At 45.4% G+C, this 20,480-nt stretch overlaps 2 protein-coding genes across 2 annotated transcripts in view; one reads left to right on the top strand and one right to left on the bottom strand.

Annotated features, from left to right (window-relative positions):
- The window catches only part of DENND2A (DENN domain containing 2A), a 108,394-nt gene that overhangs the window by 76,429 nt on the left and 11,485 nt on the right, over positions 1-20,480 (bottom strand). The gene's annotated exons all lie outside the window — the stretch shown is intronic.
- LOC102419930 (eukaryotic translation initiation factor 1A, X-chromosomal) lies at positions 1,652-2,276 on the top strand. The gene is made up of 2 exons (XM_023758884.1): positions 1,652-1,889; positions 1,941-2,276. Exons 1-2 carry the CDS (start codon positions 1,686-1,688, stop codon positions 2,118-2,120), a joined length of 384 nt encoding a protein of 127 aa, XP_023614652.1. The 5' UTR covers positions 1,652-1,685; the 3' UTR covers positions 2,121-2,276.

The raw sequence follows: 20,480 nt of genomic DNA on the forward strand, positions 1-20,480 counted from the left end.
ACACAACTCTATGAATATACTAAGAACCATTACACTGTACACTTGAACTGGATGAATTTTTATGGTATGCGAGTTAGACCTCCTCAGTAAAGCCGGTAAGGAAGGAAGGGGAGAAAAGGGGAGGGGAGGAGAGAGAGGAAGAAGGAAAAAAGGGAGGGAGGGTCCATCAAAGCACCTAGCACCGTGTGCTGGACACATAATGGAAAGTCAATTTCATTTCACACTCGAGGAGACTATTTGGTAACAGTATCACCGACATCCAAACAGCAATGTGTCCGCCCCAAAGCCCGGGCTTTAGTATTCCACTACGTCTGTCACTACACCTTTGCCAAGGGACTTAGCAAGCGATTCGAAGAAGCAGGGTTCTTATGAACACAGTGGTTAGGGCAATGGAGCACAAGATGGTTAAAAAACCATTTAAAAAACAGACCGCCAGCAGAAGCTACCGCAGGCGGCAGCGGAGCTTGCCTACCTCACAGGGCGGCCCGCTTTCTGCACACTGACCCACCGCCCACGCGCGCTGGTCGCCGGAACTGGGCCGCCATGTTTGGACTATGACCCCGCCCCCCAGCCACAGCTGATTGGTCCTAGAGGCGGCCTCACTCAAGCCGGACCAATCAGCTTCCGTCCCAGGGAGGTTTGTTCATGGGTGTGGCCCGGAGGGAACCAGAAGACCTCGCTGGGCGGCAGCCATTTCCCACCCTGCGGACACCCTGCGAACTGAGTCCCCGGGAGCGGGGCTGAGGGGGAGAACGATGGGGTGGGGAGATGGCTGTGCACCCCTGGATCCCGTCCACTCTTGAGGCCAGACTGCATTCCCGCCCGCGGTTCCACAGGATACCTTCATGCCCGTGTTTGCTCAAGCGACCAAAAGAATTCCCACTAACACAGACGGTCACGTTCAATTTGTTAAACTACCTTCCTCCAGCGAAAAAGGAAAGCTGTTTCTTCACGGAGTTTTAAACACGAGTCTGCAGCCATACGACTGAGGCTGAGCAAACTTCAGCTACTAAGGGACGCCCCGCGCCCCCCTTAGGTTTGCCGTGGGCGGTTGGGCCTGAGCCGGTCACTCCCATCACTTTATTGAGGGTCAGCAGAGCAGCGGCCATCGGTCCCTTCCCTCTCCAAGGTGACGCCTCATGGCACTGGAGCTGCTGGGAACATCCCAAGCCTTAGTGAGGCCGATGCCATGAGACTTCGCCTTCCTAAGGACCCTAAACAGCAGCTGACAAGCATCTGCTGCACCCTTGGATGAAGGTAAATAGGACATGGCATTTGGAGGCGTGCACTTCCCTTCTTTCCCCCATAAAATCCCACCAAAAATCTCTGGCCTTACCCGGCCAGTGTGGCTCAGTGGTTGAGCCTTGCCTTATGAATGATTCGCTTCCCGGTCAGGGGGCGGCCCGGGTTGCAGGCTTGATCCCCAGTGGGGGGCGGGGGGGGGGGCGTGCAGGAGGCAGCCAGTCAATGCTTCTCTCTCATCATTAATTTTTTTTATCCCTCTCCCTTCCTCTCTGAAATCAATTAAAAATATATATAAAAGGTGGTTGTCTCCGCATCGCCGTGGAACTCAGTTGCATCAGTGTTCCTCGACATCTGCCATTGTTTCGTCTCGTGGGCCCCTTGGAGGAGTCGCCGTTGCCCCGGCACCATCAGATCCCAACCGCCAGGAAGCCGGCGCCATCATGCCCAAGAATAAAGGGAAAGGAGGTAAAAACAGGCGAAGAGGTAAGAATGAGAATGAATCTGAAAAGAGAGAACTGGTCTTTAAAGAGGATGGCCAAGAGTATGCTCAGGTAATCAAAATGCTGGGAAATGGACGATTAGAAGCAATGTGTTTTGATGGTGTAAAGAGGTTATGTCATATCAGAGGAAAACTGAGAAAAAAGGTTTGGATAAATACCTCAGACATTATATTGGTTGGTCTGCGAGACTATCAGGATAACAAAGCTGATGTAATTTTAAAGTACAATGCAGATGAAGCTAGAAGTCTGAAGGCATATGGCGAGCTTCCAGAACATGCTAAAATCAACGAAACAGATACATTTGGTCCTGGAGATGATGATGAAATCCAGTTTGATGACATTGGAGATGATGATGAAGACATTGACGATATCTAAATTGAACTTAAAGTTTCGGAGTATTTGTTCCATAGTTTGGGTTTTGGCCATCACCTGTCAAGAAGACTAAAACTTCAGGATAATTGCAGTTTGCTAACACACACTGATTTGTTTTCATTGTTTTCATGTATTTATTATTATCTTTAAATGAGCTGTGAACACTTTTTTCTTTTGATGTACTGAAACTTAGGAATAAAAGATCACAAGGTCTGCTGTTAAAACATAGAAAGGAGAGGGGGGGAAAGAGAGAGAGAGAGAGAATGAATAAAGTGAATGTTTCCAGTTAATGGATGTTTTGACTAAATTGCTTTATCTTTATGGTCAGTGATAAGTCCTAGTTCCAAGTAATTTTTTTTTCAGTCTTTCTGTATGTTACCTAGATATTCAATTTAATTTTTGATAAAAATTTGAGGAAGTTAGAAATCTGCATTTGAAGTTAAGAAAAGGGGCTATTTTTTTTTTTTTAGTATTTCTGTAGCTGGGTACTGTATTTTCAAACTATGATAACATTTTTTTCATCATTTCATGCTGTCATAAATAATTAGCATTTACAAACTGCTTATTGTAGAACATAGGCTTGAGTGGCAATTTTTAATTTATAAGATGAGTAGTTGTAAAAATTCAATGCTAGATAGTAACTCAAAATCGGAAGTACTGATATACTAGTCGAAAGTGTTTTTTACTTAATGTGTACAAAATTTCTTAAACAAGACAACTTTTAATGGCAAAATAAGGAGAATAGTTTGTACTATACCAAAAAGTTGTTAAAATGTGTCATTTTATTTTCAAAACTCATGCCTTTGTAACCTATAGTTTTGGGCTTTATGAACAATTTAATTACAATGTATAAATGAAAAACTAATCTTATAATAAACTGGGACCACAGCTAAGAAATATAATAAAATGCCTATTGGGTATATTTTGGCTTTAAAAAACAAAAAACAAAAACCCTACAACAACCCTCTGGCCTTCTACTGGAATGGACCGATGAGACGTTAGTGTGGGTAAAAGAACGAACAAAAGGCATGCATGTCTTTTTCAGTTCTTATTGTGAATCTGGGATAGACAAGAAAGCAGAGCTCACATCTCCCCCCACACACTGACACATTTGAATGAAAAGCATTTACAAGAGGCTGCAGAGTCTGGACACCAGAAGGAAGAGCTGAGTTGACAGGATGAAAGGGATGGAGAAATCCTTTTCCCATCCCTCTGACTATTTATGGGAGTCATTTCCCTTCAGGAAATGCTGAGCCCCTTCTCCCAGGACCCTGTTGGCAACAACGCCTGCACTGGCTGACCCAGCCTTCCACATCCTCCTCCTGGCCTCAGTGCTCGCCCCTCGTGACCCAGCCGGTCACTGGGAACCCAGCCTGCAAATGACAGTGCTTCTTAGAGGCCCCAGTCTGGTGAGGAAATTGGGGGGGGGGGGAGGGAGGAAGAGATACATAATAAAGCTAGAAAAGCCCCTGGCTTGGAGAAGCTCCAAGATAGGAGCAGAGAAGGTGACAGGGAAGCAGCCAGGGCTAGAAATGACAGTGTGGCCCAGGAGTTGTGTGGCTCACCTAGCCTCTGTCACCTGGCTGGGGCGTGGCCAAGGCAGCAGCAGGGCCCAAGGTTCCTGTCGCCCCATCTAGAGCTCATTTACCTCCTCCACACTTCTTTCCCTTCCCCGGGTGACTTGTGTTTCTCTGGAGAACTTGGGTCTACTAGTTACTATTTGGGATGAAGGTGGTTCTTTTCTTTTTGGACATTCGAGGAGCCCAACTCTTCAGAAACCCAGAGATTTCTGGGGTTAGTGTTCTTTTTATTGTTGGTTTCTCTTTTTCTTAAAAAAATTTTTTTTAATTATTAATTTTAGAAGGGGGGAGGGAAAGAGAAACATCAATCTATTGTTTTACTTATTTATGCATTCATTGGTTGTTTCTGGTATGTGCCCTGACCAGAGATCGAACCCGGAACCTTGGTGTATCTGGATGATGCTCTAACTAACTGAGCTACTCGGCCAGGGATGGTTTTTCTTTTTTTAAGATAAATATTCTTTGTTATTAGGATGTAGATTTTTATGAAACAACAACAACAAGAAAACATTTGCCCCAAAGCTTCTAGGTAATATTAGCCACTGGCTCCTACTGAATGCTTTTTCTTCTTTTATGAAAAAAATATAGTGTTCAAGAGCTTCTCTGCCCAATACCAGAGAGGAAAACAGTCTTAGTGTTTGCAGGTTAAAGGAAACAAACTGGAGACTGAAGGTAAGACAGAGAATCAAAAGAAGACACAGAGACTGAAAATAAACAGAGAATGCTACTTAAACAGCCGGAGCCACAGAGAAGGCGAAACAGACTGAGCAAGGGGCTTATGCTAGGTCACAGCCAGATGCCGCTTCGTTTGGTGCAGCATCCTGGTGATCAATGTTTTTGCAGCTGGAATGTATACAGTAAATGACGTACTGTGTCCAAGTGCATATTGTGGGCAAGAGAATGGCTAGAATGTCCCAACACTCCTGGGCTTCCGTGAATGAGAACTTTCCCAGCCCCATCTTTGGCTCATACTCTTTTCCCCAATTTGTCATTCTACCCCTTCCTTGTTGTTATTTTCCCAACTCAAAATCTGGCTTAAGACCCAACTTTTCCATAATACCTACCCTGGCCATCCCAAACTGAAGTTCTTGCCCCTCCCCTGAATTTCCATAGCAGTTATTAATTTATCTACACTTGATTATCTAACTAAACATGCATGACCTTGTATTATCTCTTTTTTAAAAATATATTTTATTGATTTTTTGCAGAGAGGAAGGGAGAGGGATAGAGAGTTAGAAACATCAATGAGAGAGAAACATTGATCAGCTGCCTCCCGCACACCCCCCACTGGGGATGTGCCTGCAACCAAGGTACATGCCCTTGACCAGAATTGAATCCAGGACCTTTGAGTCCGCAGGCCGACGCTCTATCCACTGAGCCAAACCGGTCAGGGCTGTATTATCTCTTTTATGAGTAGCAGCTTTGTTAAGTATATGTTCTATTCATGGTTTCACATATTTATGTTTGGCATGTCAAATTAAACTGCAATAATGAATGAATGGCTAACATTTACCGAGCAATTACTCTTCTCTAGGCAAGATTCTACACAGATTGTTTCATTGAATCCTCACACCAACCCTACTGTGGCCTCCCCTTTATAAATGCAAAGCCATTTATAGCGGGGTTAGCTTTCCCAAGGCCACGTAGATGCTGGATGAATCCAGGTTGTCGGATTTTTGTGGTGTCTGATGCCCAAACCAGGGCCTTAAGGACAGGGGACAGGCCTCCCCTCCTGGACATAGAGTAGAACTCAGTAAATTGTTATGATGGACTTTTACTCAAAGTACCCGGCCCCCATTACCCTTCCTCCCTGCTCACCAGCCCCTCCATGCCCACCTTGCACACCCAGGCACCAAGCACCGCCTGACCATCCCCCTCTACTTCCGGCTGCCATGTTGTAACTTATTTTTCCAAACTCAGAAGGCTTTCCTGATGTCCATTTTAACCTGACCTCGCCCAACAGGAATACTGAGGAGGGGAGCGGGGGAAGCAGGGCCCCCTGAGTGATCTGTCTGGGCCACTGAGCACTGGAGAGCCCCAGTCTGGGCCCACCAGGGCTGCATGCTCCCAGCACCCCAGGAGCAGCACCTGCAGGGAGTGCACCTGAAGGCCCAGGTTTGTTTGCTTCCTGGCAGGACGGCTCTGGCTCCAGCAGCGCTGCCCCAAAACCCTCACTTCCTCACTTCCCCACCTCCTCTCTCCCTCTCTCCTTCCTGTCTTCCTCTTCCTTTCCTCCCCCTCAGACCCTTTCCCACCCTCTTTTGGCTTCTGTTCTCTTTCTTTCCATGAGCAGAGAGTTTCCAGCCTGGCTCCTGGCCAGCACATTTGGACAAAAGGCAGCAATCTTAGAGAGAGACGTCATCTCCCATCCCCTTTCCTGGGCCGGCACCATGGCTCCCTGAGCCCAGAGAGAAGGGGGCTGAGGCCGCTCCGGCCCTGAAGGGCTTGAAAGATGGCATATCGTGGGGGTTAAAAGCAAAGGGTTCGGGAGCAGACAGACCCAGGTTCGAATTCCAGCTCTGCCACTTGAGAGCTAAGGAACCAGTGGCAAGTTACTCTCTAAGCCTCAGTTCTCTCCTCTGAAAAACAGCAATAATCGTAGCACCTACTTTGAAAGCCAGTGGTGGGATTAAATGAGATTCCACCTGTAAAGCATTCAGCCCAGGGCCCGTCCCATGGAAAACACTCAACACACGTCTTCTGTCCTTATAAAGTGAACTTAACTCTGCCAAGTAATGATACAAGACCTTATCTGAATAACTAATAATAATACCACCTCCTCAACTCATCTGTAAGGCTGCTTACCCGGCCTGAATGGTTTGCAAGTGTGATAAAGCTATAAAATGCTCTCAAACATATAATTGCTGCCTGGCCAGTGTTGCTCAGTGGTTGAGCATCGACCTATGAATCAGGGGGTCACGGTTCAATTCCAGTCAGGGCTCATGCCCGGGTTTCAGGCTCGATCCCCAGTAGGGGGCGTGCAGGAGGCAGTCAGTCAACGATTCCCTCTCATCACTGATGTTTCTATCTCTCTCTTCCTCCCTTCCTCTCTGAAATCAATAAAAAATATTTTTTAAAAACCATGTAATTGTTGTTACAGTATAATCTATAAAAATTGATTTTGAAATTGAGGGGGAGCTGACCTCCTTTCCTTTCCATAGAAGCCAGGGCACACTCGTGCTCAGCCTCAAGGGCAGATGTGAACGTAAGGAAGAGCCCACCCTGATCAGCGCAGCCTGCTCACCCTGACTTCCCTTCCCTCCCACCGTGTTTTTAGGCTCCTGACAGGCTGAGGCAGTTTTATTTGTTTACTATACATGCCTGGTGTTTTGTACTCAGAAGTTGTGCAATGCCTGGGAATGTGTTCTTTTTATTTGGCTAAGTTTTGAGATATGGGAAATGGTCTTTCCCCTATTTTAGTCAGCTAATCTGAGCTAGCATGGGTGGGTTTTAAATTAATAAGATAATCAACCAGTTGAATGCAATCCTCCATGTGAGGTGTTGTTGGGAAACATACAAATATTTGGCCTCTGCCCTAGAGCTAGGGATATAAACTGTGGATGAAAAGGCTTTTCTTTTTTTAAGTATATTTTTATTGATTTCAGAGAGGAAGGGAGAGGGAGAGAGGAGAGAGGAGAGAGGAGAGAGGAGAGAGAGAGAGAGAGAGAGAGAGAGAGAGAGAGAGAGAAACATTAACAATGAGAGAGAAGCATTGATCAACTGCCTCCTGCACACCCCCCACTGGGGAATGAGCCCACAACCCGGGCATGTGTCCTGACCGGGAATCAAACCATAACCTCCTGATTCCTAGGTCGACGCTCAACCACTGAACCACGCTGGCAGGGCAGGAAAAGAGTTTTCTATAGAAAGTAACCTCACAGAATGATCTGGTCATAAATTCCTAATTGAGTCATGGTGGGGAGTCATGCCCCAGATATATATAACGCCACACACACACGTAAACTTTTTAAAAATTGATTTCAGAGAGGAAGGGAGAGGAACAGAGAGAGACATCAATGATGAGAATCATTGATCAGCTGCTTCCTGCAAACCCCCCACTGGGGATGGAGTCCACCACCTGGGCATGTGCTCTGACCAGGAATCAAACCATGACTTCCTGGTTCATAGGTCAACGCTCAACCACTGAGCCACACCAGTAGAGTGGCATATAACTTCTTTAGTGAAAGGTTTATCTTTGGCCCGGCTGTGGTGGCTCAGTGAATTGAGAGTCTCCCATGGACCAAGAGGTCCCGGGGTTGATTCCCAGTCAGGACACATGCCCAGGTTTCGGGCTCCACCCCAGTAGAGGGCCTGCAGGGGGCGGCCCATCAGTGATTCTCTCTCATCATTGATGTTTCTATCTCTCTTTTCCTCTCCCTTCTGCTTTGAAATCAATAAAAAATATTTTTTAATAAAAGGTTTATCTTTGCCTTAAGCCATGTCCATTGTTTCTGTGTATCTAGGTTAACATACCTTTGAAACGCCTCTCTTTCAGACCCCCTGGAAGGGTGACCACCCTCAAGAGAGCACATAATCTTATTAACTCTCCTGTAATCCAATCCCCGCCTTGCTCTCTCCCATCTTCTTCTCATAATCTTCCTAACCTTCCTTCCTTAATTTCAAATACACGAAAGAAACGGCAAACTGTCATTTGCAGAAGCATTTGAGATCTTGCTTCCTGGCAATTGTCCTCAGTTTTGGCTCAAGTAAACTCATACAAATTCTCTACAGGTAGGATGGTCCTTACATAAAAAAACCCCAAACAACCAAATGGCAATAAAAGATTGCAATTGTTCAAGACAAAAAGACAAGATGAGCCCAGGAAGTGGCTGACACATGTTTACCAAAGGTCACAATGTCAGATTGGTTTAAGGACTAAATTGAACTGCAGTGGTAAATGTTATGAAACCAGCGTAAACTGGAGGAATTTAGAGGTGAGCACTGAAAGTCAGAAACGTCATGGACTCCTTCAAAGAAGTGACGTACGGGGGCCCTTAAGGTCGACTGGGTTCCAATAGCTGGGGAAGGAGGACGTGTTCAAGGTGAGGCAAGAACATGAAGAAAATAGGGGTGCTCCAGCCCATGACAAAGACTGGTGGGACTGGATCTAGGAGATGTGTGGTGGGGGTGGAAATGGAAGGGGGGGCCATGGAGAAGAAGATGGAAAGGGTTGGAGGACTAGGCTTTGGGATATTCTGAAAGTAAGAAAGAGGAGTTAAGATTTGCTAGCCTCAGAAAATAAAGAGGATACATAGTGAAGGTATGATTACATCTTAGATCTTTGGGACATGATAAGGTTTAAAATGGTACATTTAAGAGGAAACAAGTACAGTAGACAATCAAAGGCAAAGATCTAAGGGTGTGGTGAAAACAAGTTGGAGCACCAGAGAACCAGAGAGCATGAATGAGCTCTCTGAAAGAGGTGACGGAAAAGAAGCGAGTGGAGAACTAAGCCATGGGGGTTGCTCCTACACTGCCCTTGTGACTCAGCTCTTGATTCATTTTCTTTATCTGGGCCTGCCAACTAGACAGTGAGGTCTGATGGCTGAACACACACATTGCACTCATTTTCATCCCTTTACATCGTCTAGCCCAGATATTGATCTGCTGTGACTGCAGTGCGAAAACTTGTTAAATGAGAAGAAAAAGAATCACCAAAATGGCGGTGGAGTAAGTGAAAGCTACACTGCACTCCCCCAGGACCAAACTGGAAATACAACTAAAATAGAGAAGAACCATCCTGAAAAATCAATTGAAGATGTTTACGGATACATCTCCTGGGCAAAGGAAACTAAGGAGAAAATAAACCTATGAGACTACATCTAAAGAAAAAGCTTCTGCACAGCAAAAGAAACCATCAACAAAACGAAAAGGGAGCCCACTGCATGGGGGAACATATTTGGCAATGATACATCTGATAAAAGGTTAATATACAGCCCAAGTGCACATCAGTAGACAAGTGGATAAAAAAGCTGTGTGGTACATCTATACTGTGGAATCCTATGCAGCAGTAAAAAAGAAGAATCTCTAACCCTTTGAGACAGCATGGAGGGACCTGGAGAGTATCATGCTTAGTGAAATAAGTCAGCCGAACCCGTTTGGCTCAGTGGATAGAGCGTCGGCCTGCGGACTCAAGGGTCCCGGGTTCGATTCCGGTCAAGGGCATGTACCTTGGTTGCGGGCGCATCCCCACTGGGGGGTGTGCAAGAGGCAGCTGATCGATGTTTCTCTCTCATCGATGTTTCTAGCTCTCTATTCCTCTCCCTTCTTCTCTGTAAAAAATCAATAAAATATATTTAAAAAAAAATAAGTCAGTCAGAGAAAGACAAGTATCACATGATCTCACTCATATATGGAATCTAAGTAACAAAATAAATTGATGAATGGAATGGATCCAGAGATATGGAAGCATGGAACAGAGTGCAGATCTCTGAGGGAAGGCGGGGAAGAGTCGGTGGGTGGGAGGTGATCAACCAAAGAATTTGTATGTATATATGCATAACCCATGGACACAGACAAGAGGGTGGTGAAGGCTGGGGGAGGAGGGGCCCTAGAAGGGGTCAATGGGAGAAAATGGGGGACAGATGTAATCTTTTCTTTTAAAAAAAAATATTTTTATTGATTTCAGAGAGGAAGGGAGAGATAGAAATATCAATGATGAGAGAGAATGGTTGATTGGCTGCCTCCTGCACTGGGGATGAGCCCACAACCGGGGCATGTGCCCTTGACTGGAATCAAACCCGGCACCCCTCAGTCCACAGGCTGATGCTCTATCCACTGAGCCAAACCAGCTAGGGCATATGTAATATTTTCAACAATAAAGATTTATAAAAAAATAAATAGATAAAAGTTAACACACTTCGAGTGAAATAAAGAAAAAAAAAAGAATCGGTGAAGATCCTTTTTTTTTTTAAGACAATTAGGACAACCAAAATAGTATGGTGTCTCAGATGAGGGGGCAATATTCAAAATACTTCACAAAGGTGTGGCTCGGACATCAGCCAATCAGAATGGCCTTATTGTTAATCCTCTAATGGCTGAATCCTGGTGGGAGGTCTAGCAGGTCCCAGGAAGGTGGGACAGTAAGGGAAGCATTTCGGCATTTTGGGGAGTGGCACAGGTGAGTCAGGGCCCGTTTTACATCTTGACCTGCTTACATTGTGGCTCAAGAACAACCAGAACAGCCAACTAGCCACTAGATCAGGGGTGGGCAAACTTTTTGACTCGAGGGCCACAATGGGTTCTTAAACTAGACCGGAGGGCCGGGAACAAAAGCATGGATGGAGTGTTTGTGTGAACTAATATAAATTCAAAGTAAACATCATTACATAAAAGGGTACGGTCTTTTTTTTTTTAGTTTTATTCATTTCAAACGGGCCGGATCCGGCCAGCGGGCCGTAGTTTGCCCACGGCTGCACTAGATGCAGCAGTAGTAACCTGGGGTAAGGTCTCAGCAGATGGTAGGGATGAAAGCCAGATTCCAGGGATGTGAGAAGAGCCTGAAGATCTGCCTCAGGGGGCTGGGTCTTCCGGTTGCTCTATCTCCTCATCCTGAAAGCAGCATTCGCCTAGTTTCTTTCAGTCAACTGGCAGTCTGAGCCTGGGGTTGTGTGTGTACCTAGCAGCAGCCTCTCTGACCCTTGTCCCCATCTCTCGCCTCTATGTCCCAGGACCTTGGTGGCCCTGTGTTCAGGGTGAAAGGAGAACCTGGAGTAAAAGCTCTCGGGCACTGTCTCTACAGTGCTGGACTCACCAAGTCTCGTGGTTTTGGGAAGCATCTAGCTCTCTCCTCTCTGATATTTTCCCACCCCATTAGATGCACCAGCACAGCTGGAGGGTAAACAGAGAGCACTGGCCCCTTTTGATGTCCTGGGAGCTTATGTGTGTCTGTTGATTGTCACCAACAGATGATGAAATGGACCAGATGTAAAGGATGACAGTCGCCACAAGATGCCAGGGCGTCAGTCATACTTGGGGTTGGATGACCATACACTTCATTCCAAATCTGAACCAGTCTCACCCACAGCTCAGAGTATTACGTAGAGAATCACTCTGAGCACCAGAGAGCTGGAGACCCTGCCTGGCAGAAGCCGGAGCACTGGCCAGCTGCTGTGGGAAGGTCCCGCGCCTTCCCACCACCACCCTGACCAAGCCTGTGGCTGAGAAACTGGTCCCACTCCAGCTGCAGGGGACGCAAGTTCTGTGTCTCAGGCAGCCCAGCACTCCTGTCTAGTGACCAAATCAGAGCTCTACAGCCTCTCCCCCAACTAAATCCTCCCTTGATCACATACGGTCCATTTTAATCCTAATTTGCTGCAAGATCCCATACAAATGCCTCTGCTTGGTCATCTGAGGAGGTCGAGCCTGTACTTCCCAGGGACGTGAGAAGCACAAATCACAGAAGCGTCCTGTTCCAATGGTTCCAATTTGCTGGGAAGAGGCAGCCAGCTGTTATTTTTTCCATGGTGGCAGGGACAGCAGTACCCTTCTCCTCTGACTCACTCAGTGGGGACGAGAAGTTCACACGCAGCACCGGGCATCCACCTGACCCGCTTCCTTCCCTGGGTTCAATCCTCTACTCTAGGGAGGCTAAGAAAGGCTGGGGGGCGGGGGGGAGCTTGCTGGTTTGGCTCAGTGGATAGAGCGTCAGCCTGTGGACTGGAGAGTCCTGGGTTCGATTCTGGCCAAGGGCACATGCCCGGGTTGTGGGCTTGATCCCCAGTGGGGGGCCGTGCAAGAGGCAGCTGATCAATGATTCTCTCATTGATGTTTCTCTTTCTTTCTCTCTCTCTCTCTCTCTCTCTCTCTCTCCCTCTCTGAAATCAATAAAGAAATATATTTTAAAAAAAGAAAAGAAAAAAAAAAAAGGCTGGGGGGGGGGGTGTAGCCTGTGTGGCTCAGTGGGTGGAGTGCTGGCCTGAACACCAAAGGGTTTTGGGTTCAATTACTGGTCAAGGGCACATACTTGGGTTGCATGTTCAATTCCTGGTCAAGGGCAGGAAGCAACCAGTCCACATGTCTCTCTCACATCGATGTTTCTCTAATCTCTCTCTCTCTCCCTCTCTCTCTCTCTCTCTCTCTCTTCTCCCCTTCCCACCCTCCCAGTCTCTGAAAAGCAATGGAGAAAATATCCTCTGGTGAGGATTAACAGAGGATGGTTCAAAATCATGTCTGCCTGTATCAGTGCATCTGGACCACTTATCATTCAGTGTCCCAGTGTGTATACATGGTTGCCCTAGCTATTACCCACAGTGGATTTGCACAGAACTTAGTGCTAAGTCAAATTTAGTCTTGCTTACATCTTCCCTACTGAGAAAGGAGAAAGTATAAAGGAAAAAGAAGGAGGCACTTTAGATTATTCCACTGGGTTGGTTCTTGTGGGTAAGTTACCCACCAACCCCAGTTTTAACCATATTTGGAATCGTGGTGATGTGGGATCAAGGTTATGGGAACACGAAACCAACAGCAAGAGATAAAACTGGGCAATTTTTTTGGGTGAGAATCCATAAAACAAAAACTTAGGAACTCTAATTTTAACATGTTGCCTTTTTTACCATAACAAAACTCAAAATAAGAGATTGCCTCTTTGAATGTGCCACACTATGAATTTTAATTTTCATATCAACTTAAATAGAAATTCATAGTAAATTCAGTGGCGAACTAGAGTGGGAACGTGGATTGGGGAAGAGAGAGGTAACATATTTTACAATTTTTAAAAAACTGGGGAGAACCAAGATGGCGGCATAGGTAAATACCGGAAATTGCTCCCTCCCACAACAACTTCAAAAATACAACTAAAAGACAAAATGGACACCATCCAAAACTACAGGAAGGCTGGCTGAGTGGAAATTCTACAACTAGAAGGAAAGAGAAAAGCACACTGAGACTCAGAGGAGGTGCGGAAGTGCAGAGGTATGGAGGCGCACGCGGGCAAGGGCTGGCAACTGAGGACGCAGCTGTCTTTTTGAATCAGGAGGGAGTCACAAGCCCCCGACTGCTCTGAGCTCCAGTTCTGGGTGAGTCTCTGGGGACCCAGACTCATACGGGGAGAAACTGGACTGTCTGGCAGGGGGCAGAACTCGGAACTCGAGGGCGGCTTTCTCTCAAAGGTGCTTGCAGCGATTATTTACCGGGACGCTGAGACTCGGGGCCTCTTAGGGCAGGGCTGAGGATCAGCCATAGCTGCTTGCTCCGCCCTGTTGATTCCCTGAGACCCTGCCCCACCCAAGCTGCAGCAGAGACTTTTGCATATGAATGCCCTAGCCCTTTGCAATCTGAAAATTACCTAACAAACTGCAGCTGGGTCAGAGGGACCCAGAACTTCCAAGAGAAGGCCAAGGCCCCACAGCAGCTTGCATTGCTTCACAGCTGGGCCTCATCTGGGCACCTCCAAACCCCAAACAAGGAAGGGGAATCTGCAGATCTCTTCGTAGCTCCTCCTGAGTAGCCTCAGGCAGAGGCTAAATTAGCACCTCCTTAGATCCAAGAGCCAGTGTACCCAGTGGTCAGAGTGGGACCATCCAGATTACAACTCCTCAAATCCATAAGGGACACACTCAGGGGGCAGACTCAGTGAGCACCAAAGCCCCACTGAAGCAAGTCTTGCCCCAGAAGGGTGTCTTCAGCACAGAAGTTCTCCCACCATAGACACAGCTGATTCTCACAGCCAATTGGCTTGGAGGTTAGTTCCTCCCAGTGATACCTACAATAATCAAGGCTTAACTACAACAAGACTGTGCACAAAGCCCACAAAGGGGTGCACCAAGAGTGTCCACCTCAGGTAATTGGAGAGGCTGAGCCACTGGGCCCTATAGGATACCTAGCACACAAAGCCACTCTACCAACACAGGGAAGTATAAAAAATGTGGAGACAAAGAAACAGGTCACAAATGACAGAAATGGAGGAAAGCAAACTACTGGATATAGAATTCAAAACCACACTTTTAAGGTTTTTCAAGAACTTTCTAGAAACCGCCGATAAATGTAGTGAGACCCTGGAGGATATGAAAAAAGACCAACTAGAAATTAAGCATACACTGACTGAAATAAAGAATAATATACAGCAATCCAACAGCAGACAAGAGGATCCCAAGAATCAAGTCAAAGATTTGAAATACAAAGAAGCAAAAAATACCCAACCGGAAAAGCAAAAAGAAAAAAGAATCCAAAAATATGAAGATAGTGTAAGGAGCCTCTGGGACAACTTCAAGTGCACCAACATCCGAATTATAGGGGTGCCAGAGGAAGAGAGAGAGCAAGATACTGAAAACCTATTTGAAGACATAATGACAGAAAACTTCCCCTACCTGGTGAAAGAAATAGACTTACAAGTCCAGGATGCACAGAGAACCCCAAACAAAAGGAATCCAAAGAGGACCACACCAAGACACATCATAATTAAAATGCCAAGGGCAAAAGACAAAAAGAGAATCTTAAAAGCAGCAAGAGAAAAACAGTCAGTCACCTACAAGGGAGTACCCATATGACTGTCAGCTGATTTCTCAACAGAAACTATGCAGGCCAGAAGGGAGTGGCAAGAAATATTCAAAGTGATGAATAGCAAGAACCTACAACCAAGATTACTTTATCCAGCAAAGCTATCATTCAGAATTGAAGGTCAGATAAAGAGCTTCACAGATAAGAAAAAGCTAAAGGAGTTCATCACCACCAAACCAGTATTATATGAAATGCTGAAAGGTATCCTTTAAGAAGAGGAAGAAGAAGAAAAAGGTAAAGATACAAATTATGAACAACAAATACACATCTATCAACAAGTGAATCTAAAAATCAAGTGAATAAATAATCTGATGAACAGAGTAAACTGGTGAATATAATAGAACCAGGGGCATAGAAAGGGAGTGATCTGACAATTCTTGGGGGGAAAGGGGTGTGGGGGTGCGGGAAGAGACTGGACAAAAATCATACACCTATGGATGAGGACAGTGGGAGGGGTAAGGGCAGAGGGTGGGGTGGGAACTGGGTGGAGGAGAGCTATGGGGGGAAAAAAGAGGAACAACTGTAATAATCTGAACAATAAAGATTTAATTAACAAAACCCCCCACAAAACTGGGTATCAGGCCCTAGCTGGTTAGGTTCAGTGGATAGAGTGTTGGCCTGTGGACTGAAGGGTCCCAGGTTCAATTCCAGTCAAGGGCACATGCCCAGGTTGCTGGCTTGATCCCCAATAGAGGGAATGCAGGAGACAGCCAATCAATGATTCTCTCATCACTGATGTTTCTATCTCTTTCTCCCACCCTTTATCTCTGAAATCAATAAAAATATATTTAAATAAATAAATAAATAAAATAAAATAAAAACTGGGTATCAGAATCTCATTTTAAAAATATCCATCACTGGGCACAAATATATTCAACATGCATTTGGCTTTGAAATCTATTTTAATCTAGCAATTCCACTTCTGGGAATTTAACTTACAGAAATAATGGAATAAGTGCCAGAGAGTATTTCTGGTGGCTAAAATCAGAAACAACCAATTGCTCATAAATATCTCACTCCTTTTCAGGTTTAATTGATTTGAAATAATGGGTGAAGCCAGACTAAACTTTGGACAAAGAAAATTTATCCTAAAGTGTCACTAGACATTTTTAAAAATATATTTTTATTGATTTCAGAGAGAAAGGGAGAGGGGGGAGAGATAGAAACATCAATGATGAAGGAGAATCATTGACTGGTTGCCTCCTGCATACTGGGGATCAAGCCCGCAATCTGGGCATGTGCCCTGACTAGGAATCGAACCGTAACTTCCTGGTTTATAGGTCAACACTCAACCTCTGAGCCATGCCAGCCAGGCTAGGCTTTTCTTTTATGGGGACACATATAAGATAAAGTTTACAGCACAAAACTGACAACAGTCAACTAACTGAGGGCACACAAATACCGAACAAAAAGATTCTTGATGTCTTGATGTTTACAATTCTTTTGCTTTGTGCTATCAGCAGTGCCTGAACCAGAATGGTTATCTGTCTGAAAACAAGTTTGACAAAAAAATTTATTCATTTCTGTAGATTCTTTTAAATTTTGAAGATGAACTGTATGTTAATAAACACTGACTTTAGAATCATTCAAAGTGTGTATACATTTTTGGGGAACACCCTGTAGATAGTTTGTTCAACAAATGAAGTCAATCCATGCAAAGAAACACTAGGCAGTTGTTAAGAAGGAGAGAACTATGTATGTACCACATGGAATTACTCTCACAAAATACTGTTCAATATAATGGCATGCTTCCATTTTTGTAAAAAAACACACAAACAAACAAAAAAACAAACCAACATAATAGTTACATGCAAAAAAAAATGTCCAGAAGGATTTGGTCAATATACACCAAACAGTGATTGCCTCTGAAGAGGGAGATAGTATGGGGTAAACTCTAGTTTTATTTTTTTTATGTATTCAACAAACATAACTTTCATAGTTTACATGTAACTATATGTATATATAAAAATATATGTAGAGCCCTAGCTGGCCTAGCTGGTTTGGCTCAGTGGATAGTGCTGTCGGCCTGGGGACTGAAGGGTCCCAGGTTCGATTCTGGTCAAGGGCACATGCTTGGGTTGCGGGCTCAATCCTCATTAGGGGGAGTGCAGGAAGGAGCCGATCAATGATTCTCTCTCATCATTGATGTTTCTCTCTCTCTCTCTCTCTCTCTCTCTCTCTCTCTCTCTCTTTCCCCTTCCTCTCTGAAATCAATAAAAATATATTTAAAAATATATATATATGTAGAGACAAAATATATATATATTACTTTAAATATATATATATAGAAATATATATATATATGTAGATATCTTTAAAATCTTAAGTATACTTTTAAGGAAAATAAAACAACAAAATACATTTGATTCTCTGTTTGAACTGGTCTGACAAACCCTCCTGATAAGACACACAGCCCATGGAAGGCCTGGGTACCATGGAAGAACGGTCATGGTTATGGTCAAGGCCTCCTGTCCTGACCCCACTCTCCAGCTCCATCTCACTCTCACTTCGGAAGGGAGCATGGGCACTCCAGATTTCCCACTGCTGAGGGAAGCTAACCTCTTTCCTAAGCTTGCTGTGAGGGTGACTCACCCCTTCCTTCCCTAAGGCCAGGAAAAAACTGATAACTTGGTTTTTGGTAGTTCAGCCAGTCAGGAAAGGGGATATCGGACTTACCTCTCTTTTAGCCGACTGTATGCCCAGGACAAAAATGTCAAAGGGAGACCAAAGGCAAAGCAACTCTGGGCTCCAGCTGGCAAAGAGCTTAACTTCTAGACAAACAGATATTCGGGCGAACTTTTTGCCCAAATCAGACCATGATTTTAACACAAGGGGAAAAGATGGTCTGGTATATTGCTTCCTGATATATTGCTGTCTTTTGGCCATCAAGTGTAGAGAACTGAGTTAATCACATGACTCAGTTCCAAACACTGACCTGCCTCCTGTAATTAAAGGGAAAGATGTGGCTGTCAATCTTTCTGTTAGGTAGCCAGTGTGGGGGATTCAAAGAGAGCCTGGATACCTGTGGAGGCTGCCAGGTTCTGGTGGAGAAAGAAGGATCCATGCCTGGACACAGACCTGTGTGTGACACACGGCACAAGCAGGGCTCAGCCTTGGTCACTTGTGAATCATTCCATTGGCCTTTGGGAGGCAAAAAAGAAGGGGTTGAGGTTCCTGAAACAGTAAGGGAGGCTGAATCAACTCTGCCCATAGCCAAAGAAGCAGCTACCTGCAAGGTATATTTGAAGGTTGTTGGGAAAGGCTCTGACCTTCAAGATATCTTTCCGATTATCTTGTCAGAGTTGCTAAAATTCAACCCTTATAGACTCATTCCTTCTTTTTAAAAAATATACTTTTTAGTGATTTCAGAAAGGAAGGGAGAGGGAGGGAGAGAAACATCAATGATGAGAGAGAATCATTGATCAGCTGTCTCCTGCACGACCCCTACTGACTGGGAATTGAACTGTGACCTCCTTCCTGGTTCATAGGTTGACGTTCAACCACTGTGTCACACTGGCCAGGCAAGATTCATTCTTTCCAACTGAGACTTTACGCATGTAAAATTGCAAACGAATTCTTCTAACTTCTTTCCAATTTAGAAGGCATGGGTCAGAGAACAAATGCACTTGAATATCAGGAGGGAAGTGGAAAGAATCCACGGGTCAGCGGCTCAGCACTTAAGAAAGGTTCCAGAGGAAAAGAGAAAGACGTGCGGGGCAGCACTGCATACAATAGTATTAGACCAGACAGATGGAACAGCAGAAGCCTTGTCATTATCCTTTTAGAGTTTCTGCTCTAAAAGTGTTTCACACACACACACACACACACACACACACACAGCTTCACATAAATGCGTCTGTTACCAGCCTCCTTATCTGTACCTGTTTAGGCGGCTTTAGATCTTGATGTTGAAGGCTGATTAGGCAGTTGATTTCAATATGAGTAACAGGCTTCCTAATTTAAAATTCTATGGGATCCTTGGTTTGCACTCTAAGGTTTTTGTCCCCTGCTCTAATGAGCCCTGGGTGATTGTTAAAGCAGCCACTCTCAAACTTGGCTGTACCCTAAAGTCACCTGAGACCTTTCAAAAGTCCTGATGAGCAGGGCCCATTCTCAGATATTTTGATTTACTTGGTCTAGGGTGGGGCCCCGGCACCGTTGTTACAGGGAACCTCTAATTAATTAAAATGTTAAGAAATGTGATTTGCGGGGGGGGGGGGGGGGGGATAGTAGACTCTCATACCTCAATGTTAAATTTTTTTTAACGGTTTAATGTCTTTAATCACAGGGAGGAGAAATGCTAATTTCTCAATGTTAATTTAAGGCATCTATCATTGGCAAGAAATGGTTTAAACTTTAGACTAAAAGGCACATTAGGAACACACTAACGTAGATTCTGCTGGTCTGTCCCTTCTGCAGAAACCATAGAGAAGGACCTGGCTGGGAGATTTGTGGCTGGGTCTGCAGAACTTGTCAGCTCTTAGCTGGAATTCCTTGTTCTTCTATAACATTCCTTGTGTTGCAGCAAACAAGATCCCACCCTCCGAGCTGGCCTCTCTCCGAGTGGATCTCTGGTCTCCTGAGTCTCACCCTTTCCCCACCCCCGAGAAGCAAGCTTAACCTCAGGTCTGAGGGCGGGAAGACCTGAGCCACTTGGATGGATTCCATCTGAATGGAATCCTCAAATGCTGTTCCCTCTCTCCCCATTTCCCTTTGGTCAGGAATGCCAGATGCTGTCCTTCCCAACACACTCTGCCCTGTGTGGCCCCTTCTCCAGACCAGAGTCTCAGCGCACCCACCCACGAGCCACACTATGATGTGCCTGCTTCACCCTGCAGGGTTGGGCACCCTGGGTGCTTTGCTCTCCACATTCCTTGAAGTAGATGCCACTTCTTCCTACATTGGAGGGACCATGGCTCCTCCATATAGGATTCCCAGGGCCCTCACTGCCCTCAAGCCTGAACTGACACTCAGCCCCCCACAGAAATGCAGTATGTTCCCAGCCATAACAGGGAGATGGTATAGAAAGATAGTCCTGTGGAATTTTATCTTCCCCCCTCCCTCCTTCTCGGTGACTTGATTCAGAGAGGAAGGGAGAGGGAGACAGATAGAAACATCAGTGATGAGAATCATTGATCGGCCGCCTCCTGCACTCCCCACACTGGGGATCAATCCCACAACCTGGGCATGTGCCCTGACCAGAAATAGAACCATGACCTCCTGGTTCACAAGGTCACGCTCAACCACTGAGCCACGCCAGCCGGCTGGGCAGAATACATTTTTCTAC

Source organism: Myotis lucifugus, unplaced genomic scaffold, assembly GCF_000147115.1.
Source record: "Myotis lucifugus unplaced genomic scaffold, Myoluc2.0 scaffold_141, whole genome shotgun sequence".
Lineage (NCBI taxonomy): Eukaryota > Metazoa > Chordata > Mammalia > Chiroptera > Vespertilionidae > Myotis > Myotis lucifugus.